Source organism: Callorhinus ursinus, unplaced genomic scaffold (assembly GCF_003265705.2).
Source record: "Callorhinus ursinus isolate GAN/ISIS: 27379988/994484 unplaced genomic scaffold, GSC_fseal_2.0 scaffold41, whole genome shotgun sequence".
NCBI lineage: Eukaryota > Metazoa > Chordata > Mammalia > Carnivora > Otariidae > Callorhinus > Callorhinus ursinus.
The window spans coordinates 12,537,056-12,564,846 of record NW_027397103.1 but is presented as its reverse complement, the minus strand read 5'-3'; the positions used below and the strand labels follow the sequence as shown (position 1 = coordinate 12,564,846).

General features: G+C 43.8%; 1 protein-coding gene across 1 annotated transcript in view; it reads right to left on the bottom strand.

Moving 5' to 3' along the window:
* The window catches only part of DNAH10 (dynein axonemal heavy chain 10), a 130,300-nt gene that overhangs the window by 76,226 nt on the left and 26,283 nt on the right, over positions 1-27,791 (bottom strand). The window contains exons 12-26 of the mRNA XM_073881272.1: positions 27,166-27,336; positions 24,787-24,963; positions 24,005-24,130; positions 23,064-23,236; positions 21,893-22,044; positions 17,348-17,512; positions 16,550-16,757; positions 14,367-14,523; positions 10,877-11,353; positions 10,610-10,768; positions 9,217-9,333; positions 9,030-9,132; positions 8,157-8,335; positions 4,018-4,229; positions 1,133-1,286 (exon numbers count right to left, since the gene is read on the bottom strand). Of these exons, the coding sequence (XP_073737373.1) occupies positions 1,133-1,286; positions 4,018-4,229; positions 8,157-8,335; positions 9,030-9,132; positions 9,217-9,333; positions 10,610-10,768; positions 10,877-11,353; positions 14,367-14,523; positions 16,550-16,757; positions 17,348-17,512; positions 21,893-22,044; positions 23,064-23,236; positions 24,005-24,130; positions 24,787-24,963; positions 27,166-27,336 (2,730 nt within the window). The remainder of the gene's footprint in view (positions 1-1,132; positions 1,287-4,017; positions 4,230-8,156; positions 8,336-9,029; positions 9,133-9,216; positions 9,334-10,609; positions 10,769-10,876; positions 11,354-14,366; positions 14,524-16,549; positions 16,758-17,347; positions 17,513-21,892; positions 22,045-23,063; positions 23,237-24,004; positions 24,131-24,786; positions 24,964-27,165; positions 27,337-27,791) is intronic.

Sequence of the window (27,791 nt, the reverse complement as noted above, 5' to 3'; positions counted from 1 at the left end):
CTGCTCAGGAAGATAAAAAAGAGCGGTTTGGGCACAGACATTGAAAAAAACAGAACTCCAACCCAATAGCAACTTCCTGAACTTGCCTTCAGTCAGCTGCTCAACCCAGAGCCTCGGTCAGTTTTCCAAGTAAGCAGAGATTCCATCATGGCGACCCCAACATCCCTGACCAAGCACTGGCTATGTGCCCGGTAAGCACGGTCCATACAGGACCGCCTTCCGTCCTCAAAGCGTCCAACGGAAGTAAGGATTGCTACCCACATTTTATAGCGATGCCACCTGGGTGCTCAGAGAAGTGAAGCAGCTTGGCCAGGTCACTCAGCACCAGAACCAGGGTCTAAATTTCCTGGTCTGCCTCCCTGCTCACCTACACGATCCTGCCCCTGGGTTTGCCATTAAGCAAGAAAATCAGATTACAAATTAATATGCTTATTAATGATTGCATTTTCAAAAACCAGTTGTATCAATATTTATGTGTATTATGTGTATGCGATGCATATATGCGCATGGGTATATACATGGATGTGCCTTTATGCCTGTTTGTGTGTGACTATGCGTATAGTATGTGTATGTGTGTATACATATGTGCAGGCACATGTCTACACACTTTTAAGTATTAAAGGACATACACTGAAATGTTACTAATTATCTTCAGGTGGTAGAGTTATAAGTGATTTATTTTCTCAGTTTTCTACCATAAACATCCATTAATACATTTAATAAATACACTTAATAAATGCATTGGAAGTGAAACTATAACCTAGAACAATAAAAAATTTAACCAAGGCAGAAATCCTAGAATTTCTAGAGCAAACAATTCTTTATTACTCAAATACAACAAGTACTGTAACAAAAGTTTTCGGTTAAGCAACTGCCTTTGGCTCAGGTCATGATCCCAGGGTCCTGGGATGGAGCCCCAAGTCCAGCTCCCTGCTCCGTGGGGGATCTGCTTCTCCCTCTCCCTTTGCCCCTCCCCCACAACTTGTACTCGAGCATGCGCACTAATAAATAAAATCTTTTGAAATAATCATAATTCTCTGAAACTAATATAACACTGCATGCTAACTACACTGAAATTAAAGTAAAGATAATTTTCTTTTCTCGACTGTTTTGTAACTAAAAGCAGTCTTACTTTCTCTATCGCTATCTCCTTGACAGCAGCCATTACGATCTCGTTGAGAACATCCGTGTGTTTGTGAAGTTCCATAGCAAACATGTTTTCCAAGGTGAACGTCTCTGTCATTTCAAAAAATACGCCTGTTTTTTCCATGAGCTCTTTCCAATGCCTGAAAGTGCATCCACATTAAAACATTTATGCTTCCTGGATTTAGTGATGAATTTAATTATTCCCGCTTACATCACAGGATAAATCCCATTATAAATGAGGATATCATTGGAATCACGTTTCCAAAGTTTTCCAAAAATCCCGCTGGCTATGGCTAGTCTTCACGGCCATCTAAGAAAATATACGGCTTTGAACTTTCTGGAACCTACTTCTGTCATGTAGTCTGTGGACCAGGGACCTCGACCTCTGTCGGCTCACTCAGCCCGGTTGAGACCCTGGTGTAAGCTGTGAGCTGCCGTGTATTTGGTAAACATTTATCATGCTTTTTTCTCTGCTCCAGGCAGTAGGCTAGGTGCGGCAGGTGCAAGTGACCAAAGGCCAGGCTCCTGCCCGTGGGGACTCCACCACCTACGTGGGGGTACGGCCAGGACACAATATAACAGATCTATACATGAAATAATCACAAACTGCTTTGAGTGCCACGAGAAAACCACAGAGTACAGAGATAGTAATCAGGGGTCTGCTGTAGGGGCGCCGGGGGCGGGGGGCCTCAGTCAGTGAAGCATCTGCCTTCGGCTCAGGTCATGATCCCAGGGTCCTGGGATCAAGCCCCGCATCAGGCTCCCTGCTCCGCGGGAAGCCTGCTTCTCCCTCTCCCACTCCCCCTGCTTGTGTTCCCTCTCTCGCTGTGTCTCTCTCTGTCAAATAAATAAATAAAATCTTTTTTTTTTTAAATGAGAGGGATGGACCTCTGCAAATACATGTACATATGTAAGTAGGTGAACAGGCTTGAATTGGCACAGACTGTCTGACAGGTGGAGGAAAAATTGATAAAGTGATTAACTCTGGGATTCTCCCAAGACTTGTAATCAAAGATAAGAGGGAGGATGACCTTCCACTATCATGTGGTGGTGCTTAACTTTTATGCCTTTTGTGCACAGATAGCTTTTTCAAAAATGAGAAAGACAGCTGGTAAATACTTAAGTGGCGTCATCTCTATTCCCATCAACATTTATAATGCCCCTGAAGCCAAACACCTTGAAAAGAAAGTATTTTTAAAATTAGTTTGCTTCAGGGGCGCCTGGGTGGCTCAGTCGTTAAGCATCTTGCCTTCGGCTCAGGTCATGATCCCAGGGTCCTGGGATCGAGCCCTGCATCGGGCTCCAGCCCCGCATCGGGCTCCCTGCTCAGCGGGAAGCCTGCTTCTCCCTCTCCCGCTCCCCCTGCTTGTGTTCCCTCTCTCGCTGTGTCTCTGTCAAATAAATAAATAAAATCTTAAAAAAAAAAATTCCACCAAAAAAAAAAAAAAAACCAATCCCACACAAACCAGAAATGGTCAGAAAGGAGAATCTACTATTCATCCTCCTCTGTTCCCAGGCCTTGGCCAGGAGCTGATATGAAGTAAGGGTATCACAGCCCCGGTGGGGGGGTAAGGGGGGGAAACAGGTGTCACAGCATGAATAACACCAGGTCACCAGAGAGAAAAGGATTTCCTTTTCAGTTTCCCTCTACTCCTCTGATTACATCAAGGAGAGAAAGTCTCAGCTAGGTGCTACTGGGCCTTTAACACCTCCTCACAGTTATTCACCCTTCGTCCAGGGTAGTTCTCCCACTAAGCGACAGGCAACAGTTTTGAGCTAAGCTTTTTGAAATGTTTTTATTTTTATAATTTTTCAATAAAAATTTATATAAAAAATTTTTATAATATTTCTATTTATGGCAAAAGCTTTTGGTTTCCCATTTACAGCGGTGGTGTGGGTTTCTTCTTAGAACACGTTCAAGTAAAAAAAATATAAGCTGATAGGAAAAAAATCAAGTAATGATAGTATAAATGATTTTGGCTGGGATATGACAAAAATGGTGAGAAGTGACCTAAGCTTGGGAAGCACCGGGTTATGGTATCAAAAAACAGGGAACTTCAGCTAGAAAATGCTTTCTTGCTGAGCAGAATGACTTCGTCCTCTGATGGCATTCCATGACTCTCTGCCCACCCGCTGGGAGATACATGGAGGGAGAGAGGGGCGTGGCAGGGAGAGCGTGACTCCCAAAGCTCCTACTATCTCCTATTCCTGTGTGGACACACCCTGCTGATCCCAGACGAATGAGGAGTGAATCTCCTCCATCCCACCCCCAGGACTGCTGTTCCACTGAAAAACTAGGGACACCTGCTCCGTCCAGTATGGTCGCCACAAGTCACCTGTCGCTGCGTAGTGAGTCCAAATTAAAGATGCCGTACTCATAAACTAAGCCAACTTAGTTGAGCATAGTTGAGGCCAACTTAAGAAGAGCATAAAATATCTTGTGAGAAATGTTTTATAGTGATTGCATGTTGAAACGATAATGTTTCGTGTAGACTGGGTTAGTTAAAATATATTACTAAAATTATTTTTACCTGTTTTCTTTTTCAAAGCAGCTAATGGAAACACTTTAAATACCGTATTTCTGCTGGATGGCGCTGATCTAAATCCCCTAATTTTTTTTTTTAACCGTTCGAATGAAGCAACCACAAATGCCCATTTACATCTGGCAAGGTTTAAAAAAAAAATAGAATCTTTGTGGTTGGTAATTGTCTAGAAAATTCACAAAGAAACAATTTCATAGAAATATGACCTGCATTTTTCAAGTTCTGCAGAGCTATTGCAACCTTGGGCTTTGTCATCAGATCTAAGCAAGGATGCATTTTAGACTAAAACTCCTCCCCCTTTCACAACAGCTAACAGGACAAAACCAACCTGTCTCTCAGTGCTTCATGCTTCAAGTCAAGAAGTAAAGGAATCGAGTCTTTGAATGCCTTCATTTTTGCTTCTAAATGGAAGGCCACTGATAAGTTTCGGACCTGCCGGGGTAGCTTTCTGAGGGACTTGAGAAAACCTTCGATTCCTTCCTGGAGGAACTGAACATTCAGGTTGATCCAGAGGGTCTGAGACCATTCTTCTTTTGCAACCTGGAAATGGGTGAGAAACAGTGCCGTCAACAAGGCCCCTTTGACTGGCGGGAGCCAGTACTCAACCCTTGGTCATGCTCACTTCTTTGCCAGCAGGATCGCCCATCTATCCACAAAAACCTCAGATTCACAAAAGGAAGTATTGATTACTGGCTCCAAAATACGAACAAAGGAATTCCAACGTTTTCAAGGCCCGGCCAAAATAATGCTGCTAAGATTACAAAATACTTACAATTTGGATAATCCTGCCCAATTATTATAATCAGCATTTTGTGCTGAATTTCCTGAGACTTAACATAAAAAGTACTATCTTGCATAAAATTTACCATCTTGGATAATCTGCATTTGCCACCTGTAACATCGAGGTTTCAATGGGGTTGCTTCGAGTCATGAAACGTATTTAACAGAAAATTGTGTTAATTGATGAAATATACATATGCTAATTTTTTGACTTAGATGTAAATGACATTAAGACATATTTACAATTTTTCGGTTTTTTTCTTCGTTTTCTAAAAAGATATTAAAAGCTCAGACACCTTTTTGGATTATTTTGAGATGACATTCACGAGTCATGAACTTTTCTTTGCAAAAATTTAATGAGAGATGAATCAGAAAGAAACTAAAAGTACTTCTTAGGAGTTCCTACACCTAAACATACAGCCTGTCCATCATTAAAGGGCCTTTCTTCCCTCCACCCTCTGTTCGCCCCCCACCCGACACGTCTGAATAACCTCAACTGCGGTTAAATCCACTCCTTGACATTTGTTCAGGTGTCAACACCTACACAGCACATATGCTCTGCCTTCCCCACATGACCTACTGCCTCCTCCCTGAAGCCACGTGCCCACCCCCCCTTTCCCTCCGACTCAAGGACACCAGACCTCACTCAAGCAAGTCTCCCCGGTCTCTTATCACCATGTTCCTCCTTACTGAATCATCCCCATCACTATACAATTCCCATTGTTATTTCTCCCATCTTAAAAAAAATTATCCTGACCCCACACCCTTTCCACCCAACCTCTCCTCATTTCTCTGCTTCCCTTTGCAGCCAAACATATTGGGAAAGCTGTCTGGATTTGGCGTTTCTGATTCCTCTCTTCCCATTCTCTCTCTTTTTTCATCTTTATTGGGGATTAACTGAAGTACACAACTGGACATATTTAGACGCACAATTTGCTAAGTTCGGGCACGTGTGCACACCCATGAGACCATCACCACAGTCGAGATGGTGAACTCATTCACAGCTCTCAAAAGTCTCCTCCTGCCTCTCTGTAACCCCCCTCCCGCCCCCAGACACACGGCCATGTTTTCTGCCATGATAAATTCATTGGCATGTTCTAGAATTTTATGCAGATGGAATCATACAGGATGTACTCTTTGGTATCTCAGCAAGATGATTTTGAGACCCAGCCATGTTGTTGCCCTAGTATATCAATAGTTCGATCCTTTCTACTACCTTCTCACATTCCATGGGTTGGACGTGGCACGGTTTACTTACCCATTCACTTGGTGGATATCGGGGTTGTTTCTAGTCTAGGGCTATTACAAATAAACCTGCTGTGAACATTGATATAAACGTCTTTGCAGGGACTTATGCTTTCTTTTCTTTGGGGCAAATATCTTGGACTCACTCTAATCAGGCTTCCACGGCTCCAACTCCATCGAAATGTTTCCAAGGTCACAGTGGCCTCCATGATGTGAAATTCAGTGCTCATCCCACACCCCCGCTTACCTGATCTGACACAGTGTTTGGTGCAGTGGGACAGTCTGGAAAGGCTATTTTCACTTGGCTTCCAAGACATTCTGCTCACCTGTTCGTCCTCCTACCACTGAGGCCCCTCCTCGGTCTCCTTTCCTTTTGGGGCATCTTCTTGTGATATTTGATATTAGAGTGCTCCAAGCTCAATTCTTGCTCTTCTCCTCCACGTACCCCACTCCTCACTGTACTGGGCTGAAGAGTGTCCACCCCCCACCGCCGCTAGAACTCACATCCCCCTGGAACCTCAGAATGTGACCTTTTCTGGAGATCAGGATTTGCAGATGGAATTCATTAAGAGGAGATCATGCTGAAGTAGGACGGGCCCTAAATCCAATGACTGCACCAGGAAAAAACCTGCCCCTGGTTCAGAGCCTTGCTCAAATGTCACTCCCTGAGCCACCGCCTGCCTCCCCTGGGCCCCGTGGTGCTCTTGATAAGGGAAGTCTGTGTCTTAAGATGGCCCACGGAGCCAGCAAAGGAGTCCCAGCCCCTGCCCCGGGGCTCTTCCAGGTTCTTTGCTCTGCTCTGCTTCCCGAGCTCCAATCCAGGTTCTTCTCCCTGCCCCGCTTCTTCACGCGCCAAAAGTGCCGAGTATGCAGATGTAGATGTAGATAAATTGCCCCCTTTGTTTGTGCTCAGGGCTCAGACCTTTGGAGACCACTCTCCTCTGAGCCCGCTGGCGTTAAATAAACCTCCGATCCTCCAAGATCTCCGGGTGCCGCTTGGTTCTTCCGTCGGGCCATCCAGTCCAGGTTCTGTAACACTCTGTCTACTGTATTCCTATTACCATCAGAGCAGTGTGGTGATTTGTTGGCGGGTCAGTGTGACAGTTAATTTTATGTGTGAACTTGACCGAGCCACAGGTGCGAAGATACTTGGTTAAACATCATTCTGGACAATGTTCCCCAGCATGTTTCTGGGTAAGATTAACATTGGAATCAGTAGCCTGAGTAAAGCAGATTTCCCTCCCCACTGAGGGTGGCCTCATCCAATCCACTGAAGGACTGGAGAGAAAAAGACTGAGTAAGAGAACTCTCTCTCTCTCTCTGCCTGTCTCAAGGCTGGGACATCAGTCTTCTCCTGCCTGTGAGTTCAGACCTGAGCCGGAGCTACACCACCAGCTCTCCTGGGTCTCCAGCTTGCCAGCCCCACATCTTGGGGCTTCCAGTCTCCAACAACTCTATTTAGTGGGACGCCCAGCTAGCTCAGTCAGTGCAGCATGCGACTCTTGATCTTGGGGTCATGACTTTGGGCCCCACGTGGGGCACAGAGTTTACTTTAGATAGATTAGGTAGACAGTGAGACAGAAAGAAAGAAAAGGAAGAAAGATCAATCTATTTGGTGCCTGTTGGTTCTGCGTCTTGGGAGAACAAACTAAAACAGTCAACCAACCTCTCCTGGGGGCTCAAGAGGGCAGAAATGGGGTGGGCAGATGCAACTCCCTTCCAGACCCTATTCTCCAACCAGCACAGCCCTGGGCTGTACAGAGCAGAGTGAATAGGTGGAGGGATGAATAGAGGAATGGCATGAATTTGCATGGGGAGCATATACGCAAGAGGGTATCCAAATGTCAGGGTAGTTGCTACTTTTTTAAAAAAAGATTTTATTGATTTATTTGAGAGAAAGAGTGAGAGAGAGAGTGCATGAGATTGGGGCAGAGGGAGGAGGAGAAGCAGACTCCCTGCCAAGCAGGGAGCCCGATGTGGGACTCGATCCCGGGACTCCAGGATCATGACCTGAGCCGAAGGCAGTCGCTCAACCAACTGAGCCACCCAGGCGCCCCAATAACGGCTACTTTTAATTTCTACTTCCAACTAAATGGTTCACCCCACTCCTTAACCAAGCCCCAAGCACCAAAGAGAGTGTTCTTTTTTATTATTGTGGCAAAATACACCTGACATTTACCATTTTAAGCACTTTCACACACGTACGATTCAGTGGTATCAAGTATATTCACCATGTTGTGCAATCATCACCATCATCTAGTTCCACAACTTTCTCCCCAAATGGAAACCCTAAATCCATTGAATATCGCTCCCCATCACTTCTTCCCAAGAGCCAAAGTGAGAACTTCCACAAGATTGGCCCCAGGCTCTTTATCATGGTGGCCTCACAATCCACTGGGCCTAGTCGGTCCTCACACTGCCTTCAGTGAGGCGGACGCTTACCTTTAGTCCTTCGTAGAGCTCATAAATGGTCCTCAGCCCGTTCATTTCCTTCTGCACTTTGAGCAGCTCTGGGTACATTGTAATTGGAAGATCAAAGAGCTTCTCAGCATTAGCCAACTCCTGACGGTTCTTTTCATGTTTCATGAGCTCTTTTTCAAAAGTGGCTAAAAGTTCTACTCCTGGTGATTAAGTAAACACATAGATCAATGAGTGCATAAAAATACAAGGTACACAAAATTGAGTAAGAAATCACAGGCAATGTACATAAACTATCATCCCATCCACAGAAGCCATCTGGGAGGACATGTCTGCAATTACCACAACTTTCCTTCTCTGTCATTCTAACAGAAATCAGGGGGCCAGGTACATATGCAAAATTCTCCAGTTAGAAAATTCTGTCTCCTTCACATTTATCCCTCTAAGTGGCCTCAACCTGGGCTGCACCTTAGAATCCCCATGGCGTCTGGACCACCCTCCAAAACAATGGAATTAGACTATTCAAATCTGGGCCCCAGGCATCCGTGGGCTTTTGGGATCCTCAGATGAACTCAGTGCACAGGCAAGGTTAAGAACCACTGCTCCAGGGGCGCCTGGGGGGCTCAGTTGTTCAGCATCTGCCTTCGGCTCAGGTCATGATCCCAGGGTCCTGGGATCGAGCCCCACTGTCGGGCTGCCTGCTCCGGGGGAAGCCTGCTTCTCCCTCTCCCACTCCCCCTGCTTGTGTTCCCTCTCTCACTGTGTCTCTGTCTGTCAAATAAATAAATAAAATCTTAAAAAAAAAAAAAAAGAACCACTGCGCCATTCCATCATCCCATAAAATCCTTAAGCAAAACATACTCAAGTACCTCAGTAAGTCCAGCGGAATATTCTTACCTTTATCAAGATCATCACCAACAGAACCAGGGCCTTCACGATGAAAACGCTTTGCAAAATCCTCTATCTGCTGTCTATAGTTTGATATTTCACCTCGAGTAATCTGAGAAGGTCAGGATTGCATTAATTTATCCCAATGGATATTTGTCAATATCTTTACTCAGAAAGTAAAATATTTATAAGGTACCTCTGTGAAAGTTCTCTTGATGCCCCCTAGAACATGTTCCACATTCACTGAATCATTAAACAGATTTGACCACATGCTTTCAATGTTGTCAACCAGTTCTTTCTCTGCATCAGAAGGCTAATAAAAAAATTAAAAAAAAAAAACAGAACAAACAATAAATGGTCTGCGATTTGGAACTGAAATTCTGGTCAAAGATACTTCCCAGGCATTTCTGCTTCTGATAACTAGGTCATTTGAACCCATGAGAAAACTTCTTGAATTAGAAAAAAATTATATATTTATAATGCAAACATCAGGATAAAATCACATTTAAAAAATAAGTAGATAATACAGATAGAGAGATAACCTAGAGAGATAAGCCCTTCATAAACTAAAACCCAACTTCAAATCAACAATCTCTAATTCAAACAAGGTTATCTTAGTTTGCTGATGCATCCAGCTGTGCTGTCAGAAGCAAAAACAAATCTCCTGTGATGAAATATAACAACATCTAGAGCCTCCAATTCTCTCTACAAATTTGTTATGTATAATGTCCAGAACACAATCAGAAATAACAGGTAGATAAGGAGCAAAATGACTTGAAGGAAACCAAAAGACACACAGATAATATAAGCAGACCATAATGGAGTTCTAAGACACAGAATTTTAAATAATTTTACTTAATAAAGGAAAGCAAAGACAACATTGAGAACTTCTAATTATAAAAATATAAATTTTGTATACTATGCATTTTTCCGATGAAAGGATCTCTAGGTTTTCAGGCTACTGCTCAGTGAAGGTGTTCAAAGAAGTCAAGCAACATAAATTCTGAAATACAAGTTTTATGCAAATGTAGACTTACAACAATTATTTGCTTCTTCTTTCTAGTCTGTTTTTCCAGCTGATTCTTCTTGAGTGTGTGGGATGCACAGCATGCAAAATTTTGCACAGTTTCACGGAGATGCCACCCCCCCCCCGCAAACTCCTCTATGGACTTCTAAAGGTCCTTGAAATCACCCCGAATGACTCCAAATAAAGACAATTGAGTTACTATCCTCTACCTGTTTCTTTTATCATCTTATCCCTCTCTGACTCTCCCTCCCTCACTTCTTATCATTTTTGCAAGAGCCTTTTATTTATCAGAGGAAGTTAACAGCAAAAGGAAAAGAAGAAAGAAGGGAGGAGGAGGAAAGGAGGAGAATCGACGTGGTGTGCCGTTACAGATCAATCTACGAAAAATACTATTTGAGCCACGCAAGATCAAGAATTAATCTCTGCTTTCGTTATTCTAAATAACTGTGGGGTTGCTTTACATTTAAATTTTATTCTTTAAAGTCATATTTGAGAAGTATTTCTGAAAAAGGTCTTGTAAGTCAACCCAGCTGTAAAATCCTTATGAAAATCGTTCACTCACAAAGACATTATACATTGCCATGGTGCGGTATCGCTCCTGGACATCCCTGTATCTCAGTTCCATAGCCAGAGATTTACTTCTAATTTCTGCAATGGTTCCAAGGACAAACTTGAGGTCTTCAAGGGTACTAGGGCTCTTCTTCAGGTTCTTGGCCAGGCTCTAGAAAAGAAAAGTCCAAGGACACTAAATAAATCTAGAGAAAAACAGTCCCAAATGAAGACCCGACTTTCAGGAGAGGCAGTTTGATTAAACCCAGTGATCCACTACCTCCATCTCTTCATGGAGATTATAGAGCTCCTCCTTTGCTGACTCACTGAGAAGCTTTCCAAGTGAGGTCACCCAGGACTTGGCATTTTCCTGCACCGTGTTCGCCAGAGGCCCTAGCTGGAGCCTGATGCAGTGCTCATCCTTAATTAAAGGGTGGTGCAGGACATCATAGGCTATCTTGGAATAGAACTGCAACTTTTCATCATACGCCACACAAGGAGGTTTCTTGGCGGCGAACTTCTCCATCACAATGGCTTTGTCCAATTTCCACAGAGGTCGATACTTCTTCCATTTTTGGAGGTACTTCATAAGACTAATCAGAATCCTGTGGACATTTTGGGGGATCATAACAGCTTGTTCAATTATCTGAGGGTTCAGGGAAATATCATTGTAAAAACTGATTATAACAAGTTCTTCTTCCTCCCCCTTCTGAGGAGGGCATTCGATGCAGCTGCCATTCATCCATCGAACAAAATGCTGGCAAAAGAAGAATCAGGGGAAAAGACAAAAGTTCAAAACAGAACTACCCCACAATCCAGCAATTGCCTACTAGGTATTTACCCAAAGGCTACAAAAATACAGATTCAAAGGGGTGCATGCATCCTGATGTTTATAGCAGCATTATCAACATTAGCCAAACTATGGAGAGAGCCCAGATGTCCACAGACTGATGAATGGATAAAGATGTGATGTGATAGATAGATAGATAGATAGATAGATAGATAGATAGATAGATATGAAATGGAATATTACTCAGCTATCAAAAAGAATGAAATCTTGCCATTTTCAACGCCATAGGTGGAGCTAGAATGTATAATGCTAAGCGAAATAATCAGAGAAAGACAAATACCATATAATTTCACTCTTATGTGGAATTTAAGAAACAAAACAGATGAACATATGGGAAGGGGGTAAAAAAGGAGAGAGGGAAACAAACCATAACAGACTCTTGACGACAGAGAACAAACTGAGGGCTGCTGGGGGGGGGGTGGGTGGGGGATGGGCTAGATGGGGGATGGGCATTAGAGAGGGCACCTATTGTGATGAGCACTGGGTGGTGTATGTAAGTGATGAACCACTGAATTCTACTCCTGAAATCACTTTATTAATAAATTGTGCGAGATTGCAAAAATAACCACAACCTTTGTTCCTCCCACCAAGGAATGAGTCTATTGGCAAAACTGTCTATTGGGGGGGGTCTATTTTCCCACCCTGCCCTAGCCTGTGACTTAACTTGACCGACGGAAAGAGGCAGACATGGTGCTGTGCCAGTTCGAAGCCAAAGCCTCCTGTGGCCTGGCAGTTTCCCCTCTCATGCTCTTGAAACCGTGCAACCAGCAGATGAATGCCCTTGAGCTAGGTTAGTAGATGATGGCAAGCCATCCACAGAACCATGGTGTCCCAGCCAATAGCCAGACGATCATCAGACATGCGACCAAGCACAGCCAGGACCAGAAGAACCTCTCGGCAGAACCCAGCCACAGAACCATGAGTGAAATACACAGTTACTGTTTTAAGCCTCTAGGACTTAAAGTGGCTTATTATGAAAAAAAGAAGCTAACTTTTAAAAGAGTAATAGCCACTAACTTCCTGAGCAACATCAGTTTCCACATTTACAGGTAGAGACACATAAATTCAGGAAAAGGGACTCCCCTGGGTCCCAGAACAAATCTGTGAATTTGACACCCCTTGCCACATAGTCAAGATCTCCTCTTCCTGGGGCGCCTGGCTGGCTCAGTCGGTTAAGCGTCTACCTTCGGCTCAGGTCATGATCCCAGGGTCCTATGATTGAGCCCCACGTCGGGCTCCCTGCTCAGCGGGGAGCCTGCTTCTGCGTCTCCTTCTGCCCCTCCCCGCCAACTCATGCGCTTGCTCATGCTCTTTCAAAAATCTTAAAAAAAAAAAAAAAAAAGGATTCCCTCTTCCTTTAATCAAGTGTGGTGCATAACAGCAAAGCATAGGTGTGTTACACATAACTCCTCGCCGTCTGTAAAATGGGAATAACGTCAAGTACCAATCAGACTGCTATCACTCGCACTCATAGGCAATGTTCATTCAGAACCACAAGCTGCCAAGCACGATGCTAAGCTCTCTGCATGCGTTACAAAATGTAACCCCACTAACAGCTCTAGAAGGCAGATTCTATCCTCCTCTCCACTTAATAAAGAGGTCGCTAAGCTCCTAGTTAAAAATTTTTGCTTATTTTGCTTTTGGTCATAAAATGGGAACCCTGAAGCTCCAAGAGAGGGTGTAATTAAGCCACATTGGGGTGGAGCATGGTGGAGCATGACACGTAGCAACGGGGATCAGGAAGGCAGGGAGGTGGGGTGCCTGGCTGGCTCTGTCGGTTGAGCATCCCGCTCTTGATTTCTACTCAGGTCATGATCTCGGGGTCCTGAGATCGAGCTCAGCGGGGAGTCTGCTTAGGATTCTCTTTCTCCCTCTGCCCTTCGCCCCACTCACACACGTGCTGTCTCTAACAATAAATAAGGCAGGCAGGTGCTAGATGAGGACCACAGTAAGGAGTTCAGATTATGTTCTAATGCAATGTGAAGTCATCAGAGGTTTTGTAGAAGAAATGTGACATGAAATGACTTGTATTTTAAAAAGATAACTCTGGGGCGCCTGGGTGGCTCAGTTGGTTAAGCGACTGCCTTCGGCTCAGGTCATGATCCTGGAGTCCCGGGATCGAGTCCCGCATCGGGCTCCCTGCTCATCAGGGAGTCTGCTTCTCCCTCTGACCCTCCCCCCTCTCATGTGCTCTCTCTTTCTCTCTCTCTCTCATTCTCTCTTTCAAATAAATAAATAAAAATCTTTAAAAATTTTAAAAATAAAATAATAAAATAAAAAGATAACTCTGTCCACCCCCACCGCCCCCTGTGGTGGAGGACAGATTGTGGAAGCTACTGCAGTGGTCCAGGTGTGAGATGATGCACGGGAGTCAGCCAGGCCCCCGAGGGGCAGGATATGGGCTGATGGGAGGAAACAGAGGAATCGAGGCTGGTTCCTAGGTTTCTGGCTCACGCGACTGTGCTGGTGCTGGTGCCAGTTTCCCGCAGTAGGAGAACCTGGGGCAGGATCAAGTTGCAAGACGGGGAAGTCAAGAATTCCACCCTGGACATGCCAAGACTCAGGTCGGAGGGGACGGACTCATCTAGGAGGCAGATGACTCGAAGAGCGTGCTGTATAGCAGAGCGGTCTGGGCTGGGGATGGATGTGGGTGGTCATCCCCAGAGCGGTGGCATTAAAAGCCATGGGACTGGTCATGACTGCATGGAAAGGAGAAAAGGGAGCTGGGATCAAGCCAGAGTGGGGCACCCTGGGCTCTAGAGCTCTAGAGGAAGAGCCAGGAAGAAGTGCAACAGTCTGGACAAGGGGCAGAGTGGAGCCTGTATTCTTACGGCCTCGGCAACTCGAGTCCCAAAGCTCACGGGCCAGCTGTTGGTGGCGACAAGCCCCTGTGAAGCCACACAGACACGTCCGCCCTTACCTTGGTGATCTCCACGCAATTTCGGACACAGTGGACGCACATTTTGTCGATCTCGTTTGCATTGGGATGCAGGATGATCTCAGGAGCTGTCAGAATGGTGTCCGTTTGAAACAATGGAACGTTCCCAAGGATTAGAGAATTAAAAGACTGCAGATTCCTAGGAGGGGTTAATAAAAGAGACACAGGGCTCACTGGACTGAAGTACATCCAACACTCGAATGAAACAGCCGGCGTCACCGAAGTCACATGTGAAAGCCCACTGTGAGGACTACCCCGTGCAGCGTTATAAGGGACAGGGTGCACTGAGTTTCATTATGTGCCCCTGTTTGGGCCTACATTTTTTTAAATAGCTCATTTCTACTTTTGGGAAGTGAATATCTTATAGTCGGGAGACACTTAAATAACAGTGATGACTTCCAGAAAATGTTCCACCCGTTTCAGGAAAAACGGTCTTCACACTGGCTTTGTCTTCCCCCAGGAAGTCCCTCCTTCTTGTAGCTCGCTCCTAGTCTTCAGGATTCAGCTCAAACACGGCCTCTGGAGGCCTTTCTTGACCACTCAGTCACAATAGCTGCTCCGTTTTCTCCCAGGAACCCTATTCTGCCTTATTTCTTTCACAGATATCATCTTGGTTATGTCTGGTTCCTTGTGTTTTGTGTCTCTCCTATGAGGATGGAGAAGCACCAGAAGGACAGGGGCCCTGTCTGGTCCAGCCCCTGGCATGTGCAGGCTCTAAGAAACCTGTGAATGAATGAATGAATGAATGAATGAATGAGTGGATGGACGGATGGGTGGATAGATGGATGGATGGATCAGGGGAAAACACAGCATATTAGAAAGGGAAACACTATAGGAGGTGCCCTATGTAAGGGGCTGCTGCAGGAATCTAGGAAGCAACAATAAAAAAACGAAATGTGTAGAAAACAGATTTTTGTAAAGGATCAACTTAGTGAAATTTCTCAAACTGGGTCCAGGAAGCAAGATAACCAAAGGTGTTTATTTTATTTAATAATGTCTTGTTCCAAAATAGATTTTAGCAGCTCACAAAAATAACTGCAGTAAGAGACCCTAAAATCAAAGTGGGATAAAATCAGAAAGGAGACACTAATCACAGATGTTTAATGAAGTGATAACTGACCCAGGTTCACATCCTAGCCCTTCTTCTTACTAGATGTGTGTGTGGCCCTAGGCAAGTCCCCTATTCTCCCCACAGTCTGTGTCTGAAAAATGGGGATGAGATTGTAAATAGCGTAACACGAGCCTGGTGCAGAGTAAGCTCTCATATATGATAGACTTAAATATATATATGTAGAGTCAAGAATGAGACAATGCAAACATAAATACCTATACACTTGCTGCATTTAGGCTACAAATTTGGTTCTGAGTTTCCCGGCAGCCAAGGAGAAAAGGGAAAGCTGTGCAGTCGACAATTCATAGAATCCACACCATTTAAAAACAAAACAACAAAAAAATGAAGGACAAAAAGAAAACTACTTTTTCAGGAGGCTAAGATCAGAAGGGACGCTGGAGAAATTTCTTCTGGGGTTCTTCACAAAGAAGGGGTTGCATGATGAAATGAACACCACCTTTTGACAATATGGAGGTCACAGTCCCAGTGATGAAGTTCCTAGGCTGCATTCCTAGAATGATCCTAAGTCAATGCAATGAAGCCCAGGCAGTCAGCTTTCAGCTGGCCTAGCTGAGGTGCTGGGCTGTGGGCTGAGAGCTGTAGGGGGTTCAGGAGAGCCTTGTCTGTTGTGAGGCTGACCCACATGACAGGCATTCAACACATGTGTGATGCCCATAGCAGCCAGGGATTTACTGTAGACCATCAGGCAGAGTAACTGGCTCATATGTCCTTCAGTTCAGCCTCTCTCAATACAGGGGAGGGCATCACCTAGGTTTCGGGTAATACTGAGCAACAGGAATTCTCTGTAAGAAAGAGACACATGTGGGTCTTTCAGATAGTTGAAGTGGGGAGAGGGATCATTTCCTTTTCTGAATGTTGAGCCAAAATGGAAAGTCACCCTTCCATCCTGTGACTACCCTTCAACCAGAAAGCTGACTTACTGTCCAAATGATTTCTATTCTGCATTTTGTGACTCCCTTTTTAACTATTCATATATGTAAACTATTTTAATCTATGCACCCTGTCTTTAAGACAAGCAACAAGATTAACTTACTTCAGAATGAGCTTTGTCAAGACCTCATAAATTTTATGTTCCCAGTATTCGTAATAGGAGGCCAGCTTGGGAGCCTTGCCCGTGTTGGTGTGGATGACCAGACCCTCGACTTTGGTCAGTAGAGGCCCAATGGCAAGATACCACCTGACCATGTGATCCACATCTTTGGCCCTTTCTTGTTCGATGTGCTCAAAGAATTCCTTCACGCCTAGAGAGGAAGACACCTGTTACCATTCTTCGTGAACGCAGGAAAGGACATTACTCGCAAAGCAATCCAAACATTAGCTGTATCTCTTAGAAATACAAAACCGAGATTGAAAGCAGAAAATAAGGCAATACGAAAAGTCAAGACATGCCCTAAGCAAAAAATAAACGACAACATGGGAATGCCCATTGTGCATGCCAAAACAGACGACATACAAAAGATGACTTTTATACCTCTGGGCAATCTTGCTTTTCTTAAATTGCTTTTTGACTAGTCTAAGACCACTTAAAATACCTTGTTTAAACGAGCAAATTTGAGTCCATAAAAACACAATCTACTTTACTGTTACAAAGTTATTGACAAAAGTACTACTGATTTTCACAGACTCAGGAATTTGTAAAACTGTCTAAGCAATATATAAAACACAGCAAAAAGCAAGAATTACTCATGATCCTTTCAAGTAAATGACTGAGACCTTTAGGAATGGTTTTATTCCATTCATGGAATAAATGTGTGTGTGAGCATGCGTGCAATCGTAACCACAGGTTCTATTCATTTCTTCTGTAATCAGAGAAACAAGAAATCATATCTACCTGGGAGATCTTCCTCACTTTTAGGTGCTGGATATTTAAAGAGATTTATAGACTCCATTAACATAAGCCTGTTAGAAATGTCATCTGCATTCTTATGAATCTGGTGGACAAGGGACTCAAATTTCCCAATGGCCTGTTTGCACCGAGTTATGTAGTCAGCAATACCTTTGAGGGAAAAAAAGGAGAAAGAAGAAAAGATATTTGGCTTTCAACTCTTTCTTTCCATACCCTGCCCACCAACATCTGGAAGGTTAATACTGGCATCCCTTCACAGGAAAGACCCTGCTCATTTCATCCCCGTGGGTCTTTGTGGTGGCAAACAAACAAACACTTAGCAATTTTAGGGACTAGGAGAAGGAGCCCTGTTAGAATCACCCAGGGGCGCCTGGGGGGCTCAGTCGGTGGGCGTCCGCCTTCGGCTCAGGCCATGATCCCGGGGTCCTGGGATCGAGCCCCGCGTCGGGCTCCCTGCTTGGTGGGGAGCCTGCTTCTCCCTCTGCCTCTGTCCCTCCCCACTGTTTGTGCTCTTTCTCACTCGCTCTCTCTCAAATAAATAAAATCTTTAAAAAAAAAAAAAGAATCAAGAAATGACAAATTTTCTCTGTTCAGATTTTAGCTAATCATCATCTAAAGCACTGTGAGGAGTAAGAGAAGGTCCAATTCTATTGTCTTCCCACTGCCATGGAAGCATGAACCCTCCACTCTACCCTACCCTGCCTCCAGTCTCCTTTGGCCTGTTGCTTAGAAAAGTAGCCAGCAATAACATGAATAGTAAACCTGGATTAAGAACATGTAATTTGTCAGGTAGTGGTCTAAACATGTTACTATGTCATCCAATTTTTACAACAATCCTGTGAATTGGGTACTAAGATTATGCTGACTTTACAGATGAGGACACTGAGCCTCCACAAGTTGAGTCACATGGGGAGAGCTGGACGTTTAACTCTGGAGCCCAAGTCCAAATATACATGTTCTCCATACAAAGGAGAAGGGAAGAAGAGAAGGAAATGACAAGAAAAAGAGAGAGTATTTGAAAAGAAGGAAAAAAAGATTAAAAATGCCTTACTTATTTAAAATAGTAAAGGGCACGTGTTGTAATGAGCACTGGGTGTTATACGCAAATAATGAATCCTGGAACAGTACATCAAAAGCTAATGATGTACTGTATGGTGACTAACGTAATAAAAAAATAAAAATAAAAATAAATAAAAGTAGGGCGCCTGGGTAGCTCAGTCGGTTAAGTGTCTGCCTTCGGCTCAGGTCATGATCCCGGGGTCCTGGGATCGAGTCCCGTGTCAGGCTCCTTGCTCTGAGGGGAGCCTGCTTCTCCCTCTCCTCCCCACTTGTGCTCTCTCTCACTATCTCTGTCTCTCTCTCTCTCAGATAAATAAAATCTAAAAAAAAATTTTTTTTAATAAAAATAAAAAAATAAATAAAAGTAAAGGGAGGGCGCCTGGGTGGCTCAGTTGGTTAAGCATCTGCCTTCGGCTCAGGTCATGATCCCAGAGTCCTGGGATCAAGCCCCACATCAGGCTCCCTGCTTGCAGAGAGCCTGTTTCTCCCCACCCCGCCCCGCCTGCTGTTCCCCCTGCTTGTGTTCACCCTGTCAAATAAATCTTTAAAAAAATTAAAATTAAATTAAAAAGTAGAGGGAACTTCTAGGAAGAGGGAGTAGACGTGCTTTTCCTTATTCCTCCTGCTAAAGACAGTTAAGAACCCTGCACATTATCTATAAAACAAATATAAAACTCTAAAAAATAGAGAAGAAGAGAGTAGAAGCCAACCAGCTAGGGACCTTGGGACCTGAAGAATGAGTTCCCTGGGTTCCTTTTCCTTCTATATCTCAGACTTTGAGCTTAAGAAGTTGACAACCCATAAACACCAAAGCCCCAAAAAAGCCTGCTCTCTCTAGCTAAAGCACCAGGAAAGGGACATCCTGGCAAGACAGAAAATTTTACACAGTAACTGCTCTACTCTAGCCAAACACCATAGAAAAAACTGTGACCTCACCCAAGCACTTGCCAATAAGGACCAGTTGGGGGGCCTAGACTTCCACCTTCATAATACTGTGATGAGGTACCCCAACACCTCTGCCCCTCATGCCCGCCATGGTAGTATCAGAGGCGGCCATGGAGGTAGAAGGGACTATGTACAAAAAATTAATTTTATCTCTATAAGCTAACAAACATGTAGACACAAAAATTAACACAGTATCATTGACAACCACTCAACAAAAGATTAACTACTTCCGCATAAATCTAACAAAACATGTACAAAACTTGTACGTTGAAAACTACGCAGTGCTAACAAAAGAAATCAAAGATCTAAATAAATGGAAAGATACACCATATTCCTGGATTGCAAAGCTCAACATAGTACCGATATCAATTTTCCTCAAATTGATACACAGAGCTAACATAACTCCCAGAGAGCATTTCTTGGTAGATATAGACAAGATTATTCTAAACTTTAGGGGCGCCTGGGTGGCTCAGTTGGTTAAGTGACTGCCTTCGGCTCAGGTCATGATCCTGGAGTCCCGGGATCGAGTCCCGCATCGGGCTCCCTGCTCAGTGGGGAGTCTGCTTCTCCCTCTGACCCTCCCCCCTCTCATGCTCTCTCTCAAATAAAATAAACTCTTTGAAAAAAAGATTATTCTAAAATTTATATGGAAAAGCAAAGAACTAGAACAGCCAAAACAATTTGCTTAAGAAAAAAAAATGGGAAGAATCAACCTAGCCAATTTCAAGACTTATACCATATAGCTACAGTAATCAAGACTGTGATACTGGCAGAGGAACAGACACATAGATCAATGGGAAAAAATGAAGAACCCAGAAGCAGACCCATACAAATATCCCCAGCTAGTTTTTTTTTTTTTAACAAAGATGCCAATTCAATTTAATAGAAAAAGTTAGCCTTTTCAATAAATGATGCTGAAGCGATTGGAGGAGGGGGAGGGGGAGAGAAGGAAGAAGAAAAGGAGGAAGGAGGAGGAGAAATCGACTTAAGTCTCACACTTTGTACAAAAAAATTAACTCAAGACTGATCACAAACTTAACTGTAAAATATAAAATTATAACATATTTAGAAAAAAAAATAGAAGAAAGTCTTTGGGATGTAGGTCGAGGCAAAAAGAGTCCTTAGACTTGACACCAAAAGCATGATCCATAAAAGGAAAACTTGATAAAATGGGGTTCTCAAAATTTTAAACTTTCAGTCTGCAAAAGACACTGTTAGGACAAGGAAAACCCAAGCTACAGAGTGGGAGAAAATATTTGCAAACCACATACCCAACAAGGGGCTAGTATCTAAATATATAAAGAACTCTCAAAACTCAAAGTAAAAAAGCAAACAGTATAATTAGCAGAGGGGCAAAAGACATAGACATTTCACCAAAGAAGACACACAGATGGCAAAGAAGGACATGAAACCATGCTCAACATCATTAGCCAATACAGAAATGCAAATAAAAACCACAATGAGACCATTACACAGCTATGCAATTTAAAAAACAGTGACAATACCAAAATGCTGGCCAAGACCCAGAAAAAAAAGGAACATACATTGCTGATGGAAATCTAAAAGGGCACAGCCACTCTGGAAAACACCATGGCAACTAATAACAATAATAATAAAGCCCAAACATGCAAGTAGCATAGGACCCAGAAACTGGACTCCTGAGCATTTAAACCAGGGAAATGAAACTCATGTTCACATAAAGCCCCACACACAAATATTTTTCTAGCACAAATGTTTACTCACCATAGCCAAACCTGGAAACGACCCAGGTATCCTTCAACAGGTGAATGGCTAAATTAGGGCACATCGATACCATGGGACTCTAGCCACCAAAGGAACACACTACTGATACATGTAACAACTTGGACAACCTTCCAGGGAATTATGCTAACAGAGAAAAGCCAGCCCAAAAAGGTTACGTACGATTTCATTTATATAACACTCTTGAAATGACAAAATTATAGACGTGGAGAGCAGATTCGTGGTTGCAGGGCTTGGGGCTAGGAAAGAGAGTGAAGTGGGTATGACTTTAAAAGGGCAACATGAGTTCCCCCTGCAATGTGGAAACGCTCTGCATCTCAACTGTATCAGTGTCAATATGCCTGGAGTGGGAGTTGTACTACAGTTTTGCAAGAAGTTACGGTTGCGGGGGGACACTGAGTAAAGCATACACAGCACCTCTCTGTATTAATTCTTACAACTGGGTGTGAATCCACAAATTATTTCAAAATTAAAATTTTAGTATTAGAAAAATATTAGGAGAAAAGTAAAAGTCATTTTATTTTTGGAGGACAAAGAGTTGGGTCAGCAGTGTCCAAATGGCATCCTATCTGGTCTTCAGTCCCAACTAAAGCCTTGAGATTAATTCTAAGTTCCACCAAGTATAAATGATTAATGTTCAAAACTCAGGTGTTAGCGACATCTACATACACACAAAAATTATAATTTAACTAAAACAATCTAAAAACAATTATTTTTGCATCCCAAAGTCTAAAAGGTAATAAATAGGTAGACGAATTATGTTACCTAGTGAGTTCCAGTTTAGCCTCTTATATCCAGACCTAAACACTCTTATTAATTCCTGGGAATGATCGTCGAGAAGAAGAGACTCTGCCTCATTTAACGTTCCTATGAGCATGTGATAATGATCCAACATATGCCGTATTCCTTCCGTGTACCTGTGCATCACAGGAAAGTCTTTGATACTAGGACGTACAATGGAGCTCATAAAAAGCTTAACCTTTTAGATAGGTTACAAAAGACAATTAACCAGGCTTAAACTATGTCTTTTTTTTTTTTTTCTTTTTTTAAGCTGACTCCCCGCCCAGCATGGAGCCCAACATGGGGCTCGAACTCACGACCTTGAGATTGAGACCCAAGCCAAGACCAAGACCCAAGCCAAGACCAAGAGTCAGACACTTAACTGACTGAGCCACCCAGGCGCCCCCAGGCTAGAGCTTTGATAGAAAAATTTGCAGAAATTGAAAATAATGCCAGTCTTCCCACTAACTTTCTTTTTTGGAAAACATTGGTTACTTTTCATTAGAAACTTATTTATGTTAACATGTAATGGAATTGTTATTGTTACTTTTGGATGAATGGATTAATACATAGTTTAAACATTGCTTAGTTTTAATTTCTCATCCTGGTGGCTATCAAATGCAGAAAATAGAAAGCAGGAGGGGGTGGGGTTAGCACGAATTTTTAAGAATGTATAAAGGGGTGGGGCACCTGGGTGGCTCAGTCGTTAAGCGTCTGCCTTCGGCTCAGGTCGTGATCCCAGGGTCCTGGGATCGAGTCCCGCATCGGGCTCCCTGTTCCACAGAAGCCTGCTTCTCCCTCTCCCGCTCCCCCTGCTTGTGTTCCCTCTCTCGCTGTGTCTCTCTCTATCAAATAAATAATCTTTTTTTTTAAGATTTTATTTATTTATCTGACAGAGAGACACAGCGAGAGAGGGAACACAAGCAGGGGGAGGTGGAGAGGGAGAAGCAGGCTTCCCGCTGAGCAGGGAGCCCGATGCGGGACTCGATCCCAGGACCCTGGGATCACGACCTGAGCCGAAGGCAGACGCTTAACGACTGAGCCACCCAGGCGCCCTATCAAATGAATAATCTTTAAAAAAAAAAAAAAAAAGAATGTATAAAGGGGTCCTGAGATCAATAAGTTTTCTGTTGATTTAAGAGAAGAATTTTTTTACCTAAGAAATTTGTCCTCCTGGAGAGCAACATTTCTTGCTAATTCAGGGACAGAGAATCCTAGCTGTTCCAAGTACTTTGTTTCGTTAATAATCTCCTTGAGGGCAGGTGAAAAATTGATTGCAAACACAGACCCCTTGTCAGAGTTGGCCGTCTCGTCAGCAACGGAAGAAGTCTGTGGGAAAGAGGTCTCACAAGCATGGCAAAGGTGGTCCAAAAAGCAGCCCGTACAACCCAAGGTCCACGTACATTTGAAAAAGATCAGCGTAGGGCCCTGGATGGGGCCAGACTGGGGAGCCGGCTGGAGCTAGCTCGAATACATATTTTGTTCAACGAACAGTGTTTTAAAAATTTTAGTCACTCACATTCCCAAATTGGTCAACTGCATGTAAAAATCCAGAATTCTGGCTTCCCTACTGACCCCATCCAGCCCTCTGCGCTCATTTTGGTCCCTGCTGCAGGATTTCAGAGATCACAGGTCTAAAGCCTCCACGCCCAGGTCTCTCCTCCCCCCGAGGATTTCTTTACTGAGCATTTGCCGTGTAGCAGGCTCGGTATAGCCCAAGTGCCGTGGACAAGGGTGAATCACGGGAAATGGCATTCTCCTGTAGGTCAACTGCCAGCTATTTCACACATGGTTCAAGGAGTACTTTGTGTGTTGAGGTCCTCTGATCCGACTCATTTTACAAATGGGGAAACTGAGGCTCAGAGTTGAGCCGCTTGCCCATGGAGTGAACAGGGCTGCCGGATTCCGGCACGTTTCCTAGCTATGACAAGATGCTGCCTCCATCTCCCCCGCAGGCAGCCTCGGCCCTTCTTTGCCTTTGATTTTGGAAATACCCATCAACGGCAAGCATGTCAACACACCAAACCTCAAGAAAATGGCGGACTCCGTCGTCTACCCTGACTGCCCTAACCTGGGCAAGGATCTGGAAATACACACCTTCGTGAGCAGACTCTTCTTCATAAGCGTGGGCAGGACCAGCTCCGTGGCCTCTCTCCACTGCTCGTACTTTCTGTTCTCATAGTCCTTCATTGTCCTACCCACTTCCAAGTACTTTTGTTTTACCTGTCAAAGAATTCAGGCAATTGTCAGTTGCCCTTGGAAATAACACTTTTCTCTCTCTCTCTTGCTCTTCCCCCAATCGTTCTCTTTTAAAAAAAAAAAAAATGATCTGTGAGCACATTTTGCAGAAGGAAGCGTACAGATTTTCACAGATTTTGGAGGGTGTGTTTAAGATGGTATGGCTTGAAATTCACACCAACTAGCAGAGATCAGTAGACCCCAGCCTGTGGGCTGCCTTTGGTGCAGCCCGAGAGCGAAGAACAGCTTTTACATTTTTAAATGATTAGCGGGAACCCAAAAAGAACGATAGTGCTTTGTGACATGTGAAAAGTACACGAAATTAGAATTTCGGTGTTGGTAAAGGAAATTTTATTAGAACGCAGCCATGCCTGTTCGTTGGCATACTCTCTGTGGCTACTTTCTTGCTACACCACGGCAGGGTACGACCTGCAAATGCCTAAAACGGTTACTCTCTGAACCTTTAAACGAAAGGTTTGTCAACTCCAGTGATCTAACATACAAAACCCATGGGTGGGGGAGGGACAGTATTCCAGAGAAGTTGAAGATCAAGTTCAGGGAGATGGATGTGCTCCTCCCACAGGCAAACCTACGTGGTCTCTGAAATACACAAGGGGACGACTCTAGCAAAAGCAACATACTTCTCTTCCTCGGTCACTGTCCAGTATTTCCTCCACTTCCTGAAACCTGAGGATGGTGTGCTTGATCCGAAAGAACAGGGACCGTTCCCAGTAGATTGCACCTGCTACTGGAGGGTGATTTTTGTACAATGGTGGGTTGTCCAGGTTCTGAACAAAGAGTTTATTAACTACGTCGATCTGAAAAGCGAGCAGAGGTACTCTGTAAGTGGTACACTTCGGCACGTGAGCCAAGAAAGACTGAACTTGAGGTGTCTTTAAAGCAACGAACGCTGGAACGTCAGAAACCGAATGAGATACAGAATCATGCTCTCGGCTACTTATCGTTTACTGTTTTTTCTTACACCCCAGCAGTTTTTTTTCTTTGTGCTCCAAATTGCCTTATTACTACAGACTATGTACAATCATTTCAGTGACTTATTAGATATTCTGAAATCTGTTCTAGGCATGACCAGTGGCCAGGCCTGCATTGTGCGTGCATGTGTGCCCGCACACTTGCGCACGTGCATGCATGCACACACGCACCACTGAGATTTTTTAATGATTTATGTGATTTTTTTCAAATTATGGTAAGATATGCATAGCATAAAACGCCCATCTTTAAGGGCATTTCAGTGCACGAAGCACATTCATACCCACCACCATACAACCACCACCACCATCCGTCCCCAGAACTGCTTCATTCCTCCCAAACTGAGACTCTGTCCCCATGAAAGGTTAACTCCCCATCCTCCTCCCTGACTGCTGGCACGCAACCACTCTACCTTCTGTCTCCTAATTTGACTCCTCTAAGCACCTCGTGTAGGTGGAATCATAGAATAGGTGGGGTTTTCTATCTCACTTAACAGAATGCTTACAGGTTCATCCATGTGTCAGAATGTTCTTCATTTTTAAGGATGAATCATATTCCTTTGCATGGAGAGACCACATTTTGTGTATCCATTCCTCTATCAATAGACATTTGGGTCGCCTGCACATTTTGGCTAGTGTGAATAGCGTTGCTATGAACACGGGTGTGCAAATATCTCTTCAAGACTCTGTTTTTGGGCTCCTGGGTGGCTCAGTCGTTAAGTGGCTGCCTTCAACTCAGGTCACGATCCCAGGGTCCCGGGATCGAGCCCCACATCGGGCTCCCTGCTCCGCGGGAAGCCTGCTTCTCCCTCTCCCACTCCCCCTGCTTGTGTTCCTGCTCTCGCTGTCTCTGTCTCTGTCAAATAAATAAATAAAATCTTAAAGAAAAAAAAAAAGACTCTGTTTTCACTTCTTTAGGGTCTATGCCCAGAAGTGGAATTGTGGGACCACATGGGCTGGACCTGCATTTTAAAAGGAGCTCCACACTCTTGGGTGGGTAATTAGATGTGGGAGACAGAATAGCAGCCCCCCAGTAATGGTCCTGATCCCCAGAACCTGTGGCTATGTTACATTATATGAAAAAGGGGACTCAACGTTGCCAAGCAGCTGACCTTGTAATAGGGCGGTAACCCTGGTTTAGCTGGGTGGGCCCGAGGTAATCACAAGGGTCCTTAAAAGAGAAAGAGGGAGGCAGAGGGGAGGGTCAGAGCTATGGACACGGGACTAGCCATTGCCGGCTCTGAAGATGGAAGGGGGCCATAAATCTCTAAAAGCTGGGAAAGAAAACAACAACAAGGAAATCGATTCTCCCTAGAGACTCCAAAAAGGAATACAGCCCTGCTGACCCTTGGATTTCAACCCAATGAGACCCTGGCAGACCCCTGACCTTCAAAATCGTATATAAGATAACAAATCTGTGTGGTTTGAAGTCACAAAGCGTGTAGTACCTTGTTCCAGCAGCAAGAGAAAACTACACATTCAGAAATCACTTTATCCCTTTATGTCACACCAAATGATTACATCACATATTCTCATTTTATCCTCTGAATAAAATCCTTTATCCTCTGAATAAAATGATAAGCAATTTCTGGGGGGTCTGTTTCTCCCACTAGATACTGACCTCTTCGAAGGCAGAATCTGTGTTTTATTCATCTCTCTATCTCTGTGTCTAACCCCATATTTGGAATATGTGAGCACCAGAGACATTTTTCTGAATTAATATATAAACACATGTGTAGTTAGCTAGGACTTCCGCAATGACTAATGTGATTCTTACTACTACTAACTCATACAGAGCCCATCACGGTGTGAGCTATATAATAGTGTACTTGATAAATTCTCACTGAATTTCTTCACTAAACAAGCAAACCCACTTTGTTTCGGTTGCCTGTGGCACGTGACATGTTTATTTGGGAAAATTCCACAGTTTCTCTGAATCTGGATGCGAGAGACAACTGGGAGCATGATTCAATTCTTCACATTTTGCCAAGTGCCTTTTACTGCTGTGGCACCTAGAGATCCACCAGTTACCTCTTTGCAATACTGTGCAAGAATATCATTAAATTTCATCATCATTTGTCGATTGATAGCATCCCGTGAACGAATATGCTTAAATTTTAAAAGCATGTCGAATGCTGCTTCAGCTGACCGAAGCGTCTTAAAAGATTCATCAATAAAATTTTTTGCTTCTTTCTCAATAACCTGACAAAAAAAAGGAAAAAAAAAAGGTAAAAAAAAGAAACACACACAACACCAGTCCTTATGTGCCTATAACTATCCTGCAAAAACAAAGTGGCAAGAAATAAGCAAAAAGGAAATTCGTGATTTGATATGGATTTCCACTGTGCTTTAGTGGAAGCTGGTGTCCAGTTAAAAACAGCAGATTGGCTGCATTGGCTTTCGGATCCCTCCCCTCATTCAGTTCAAAATGGTCAAAAGGAAATTTTTTTAAGTGTTAACCTGTATAAACAAAGAAAACGGGAGAGGCCACAACAGCAAGAAGAGATACTTCAGGAGTTTTAGGCAGACGGAAATAAATAACGTTACAGAAGGCAGAGAATCACAACCTGATGCAACAGGGGAGCAGGTAGGAACCCATTTCCTCCCCAGGAAAACTCCAGGAGGCTGAACATTTGGAGACACCCGGTATCAGGAGG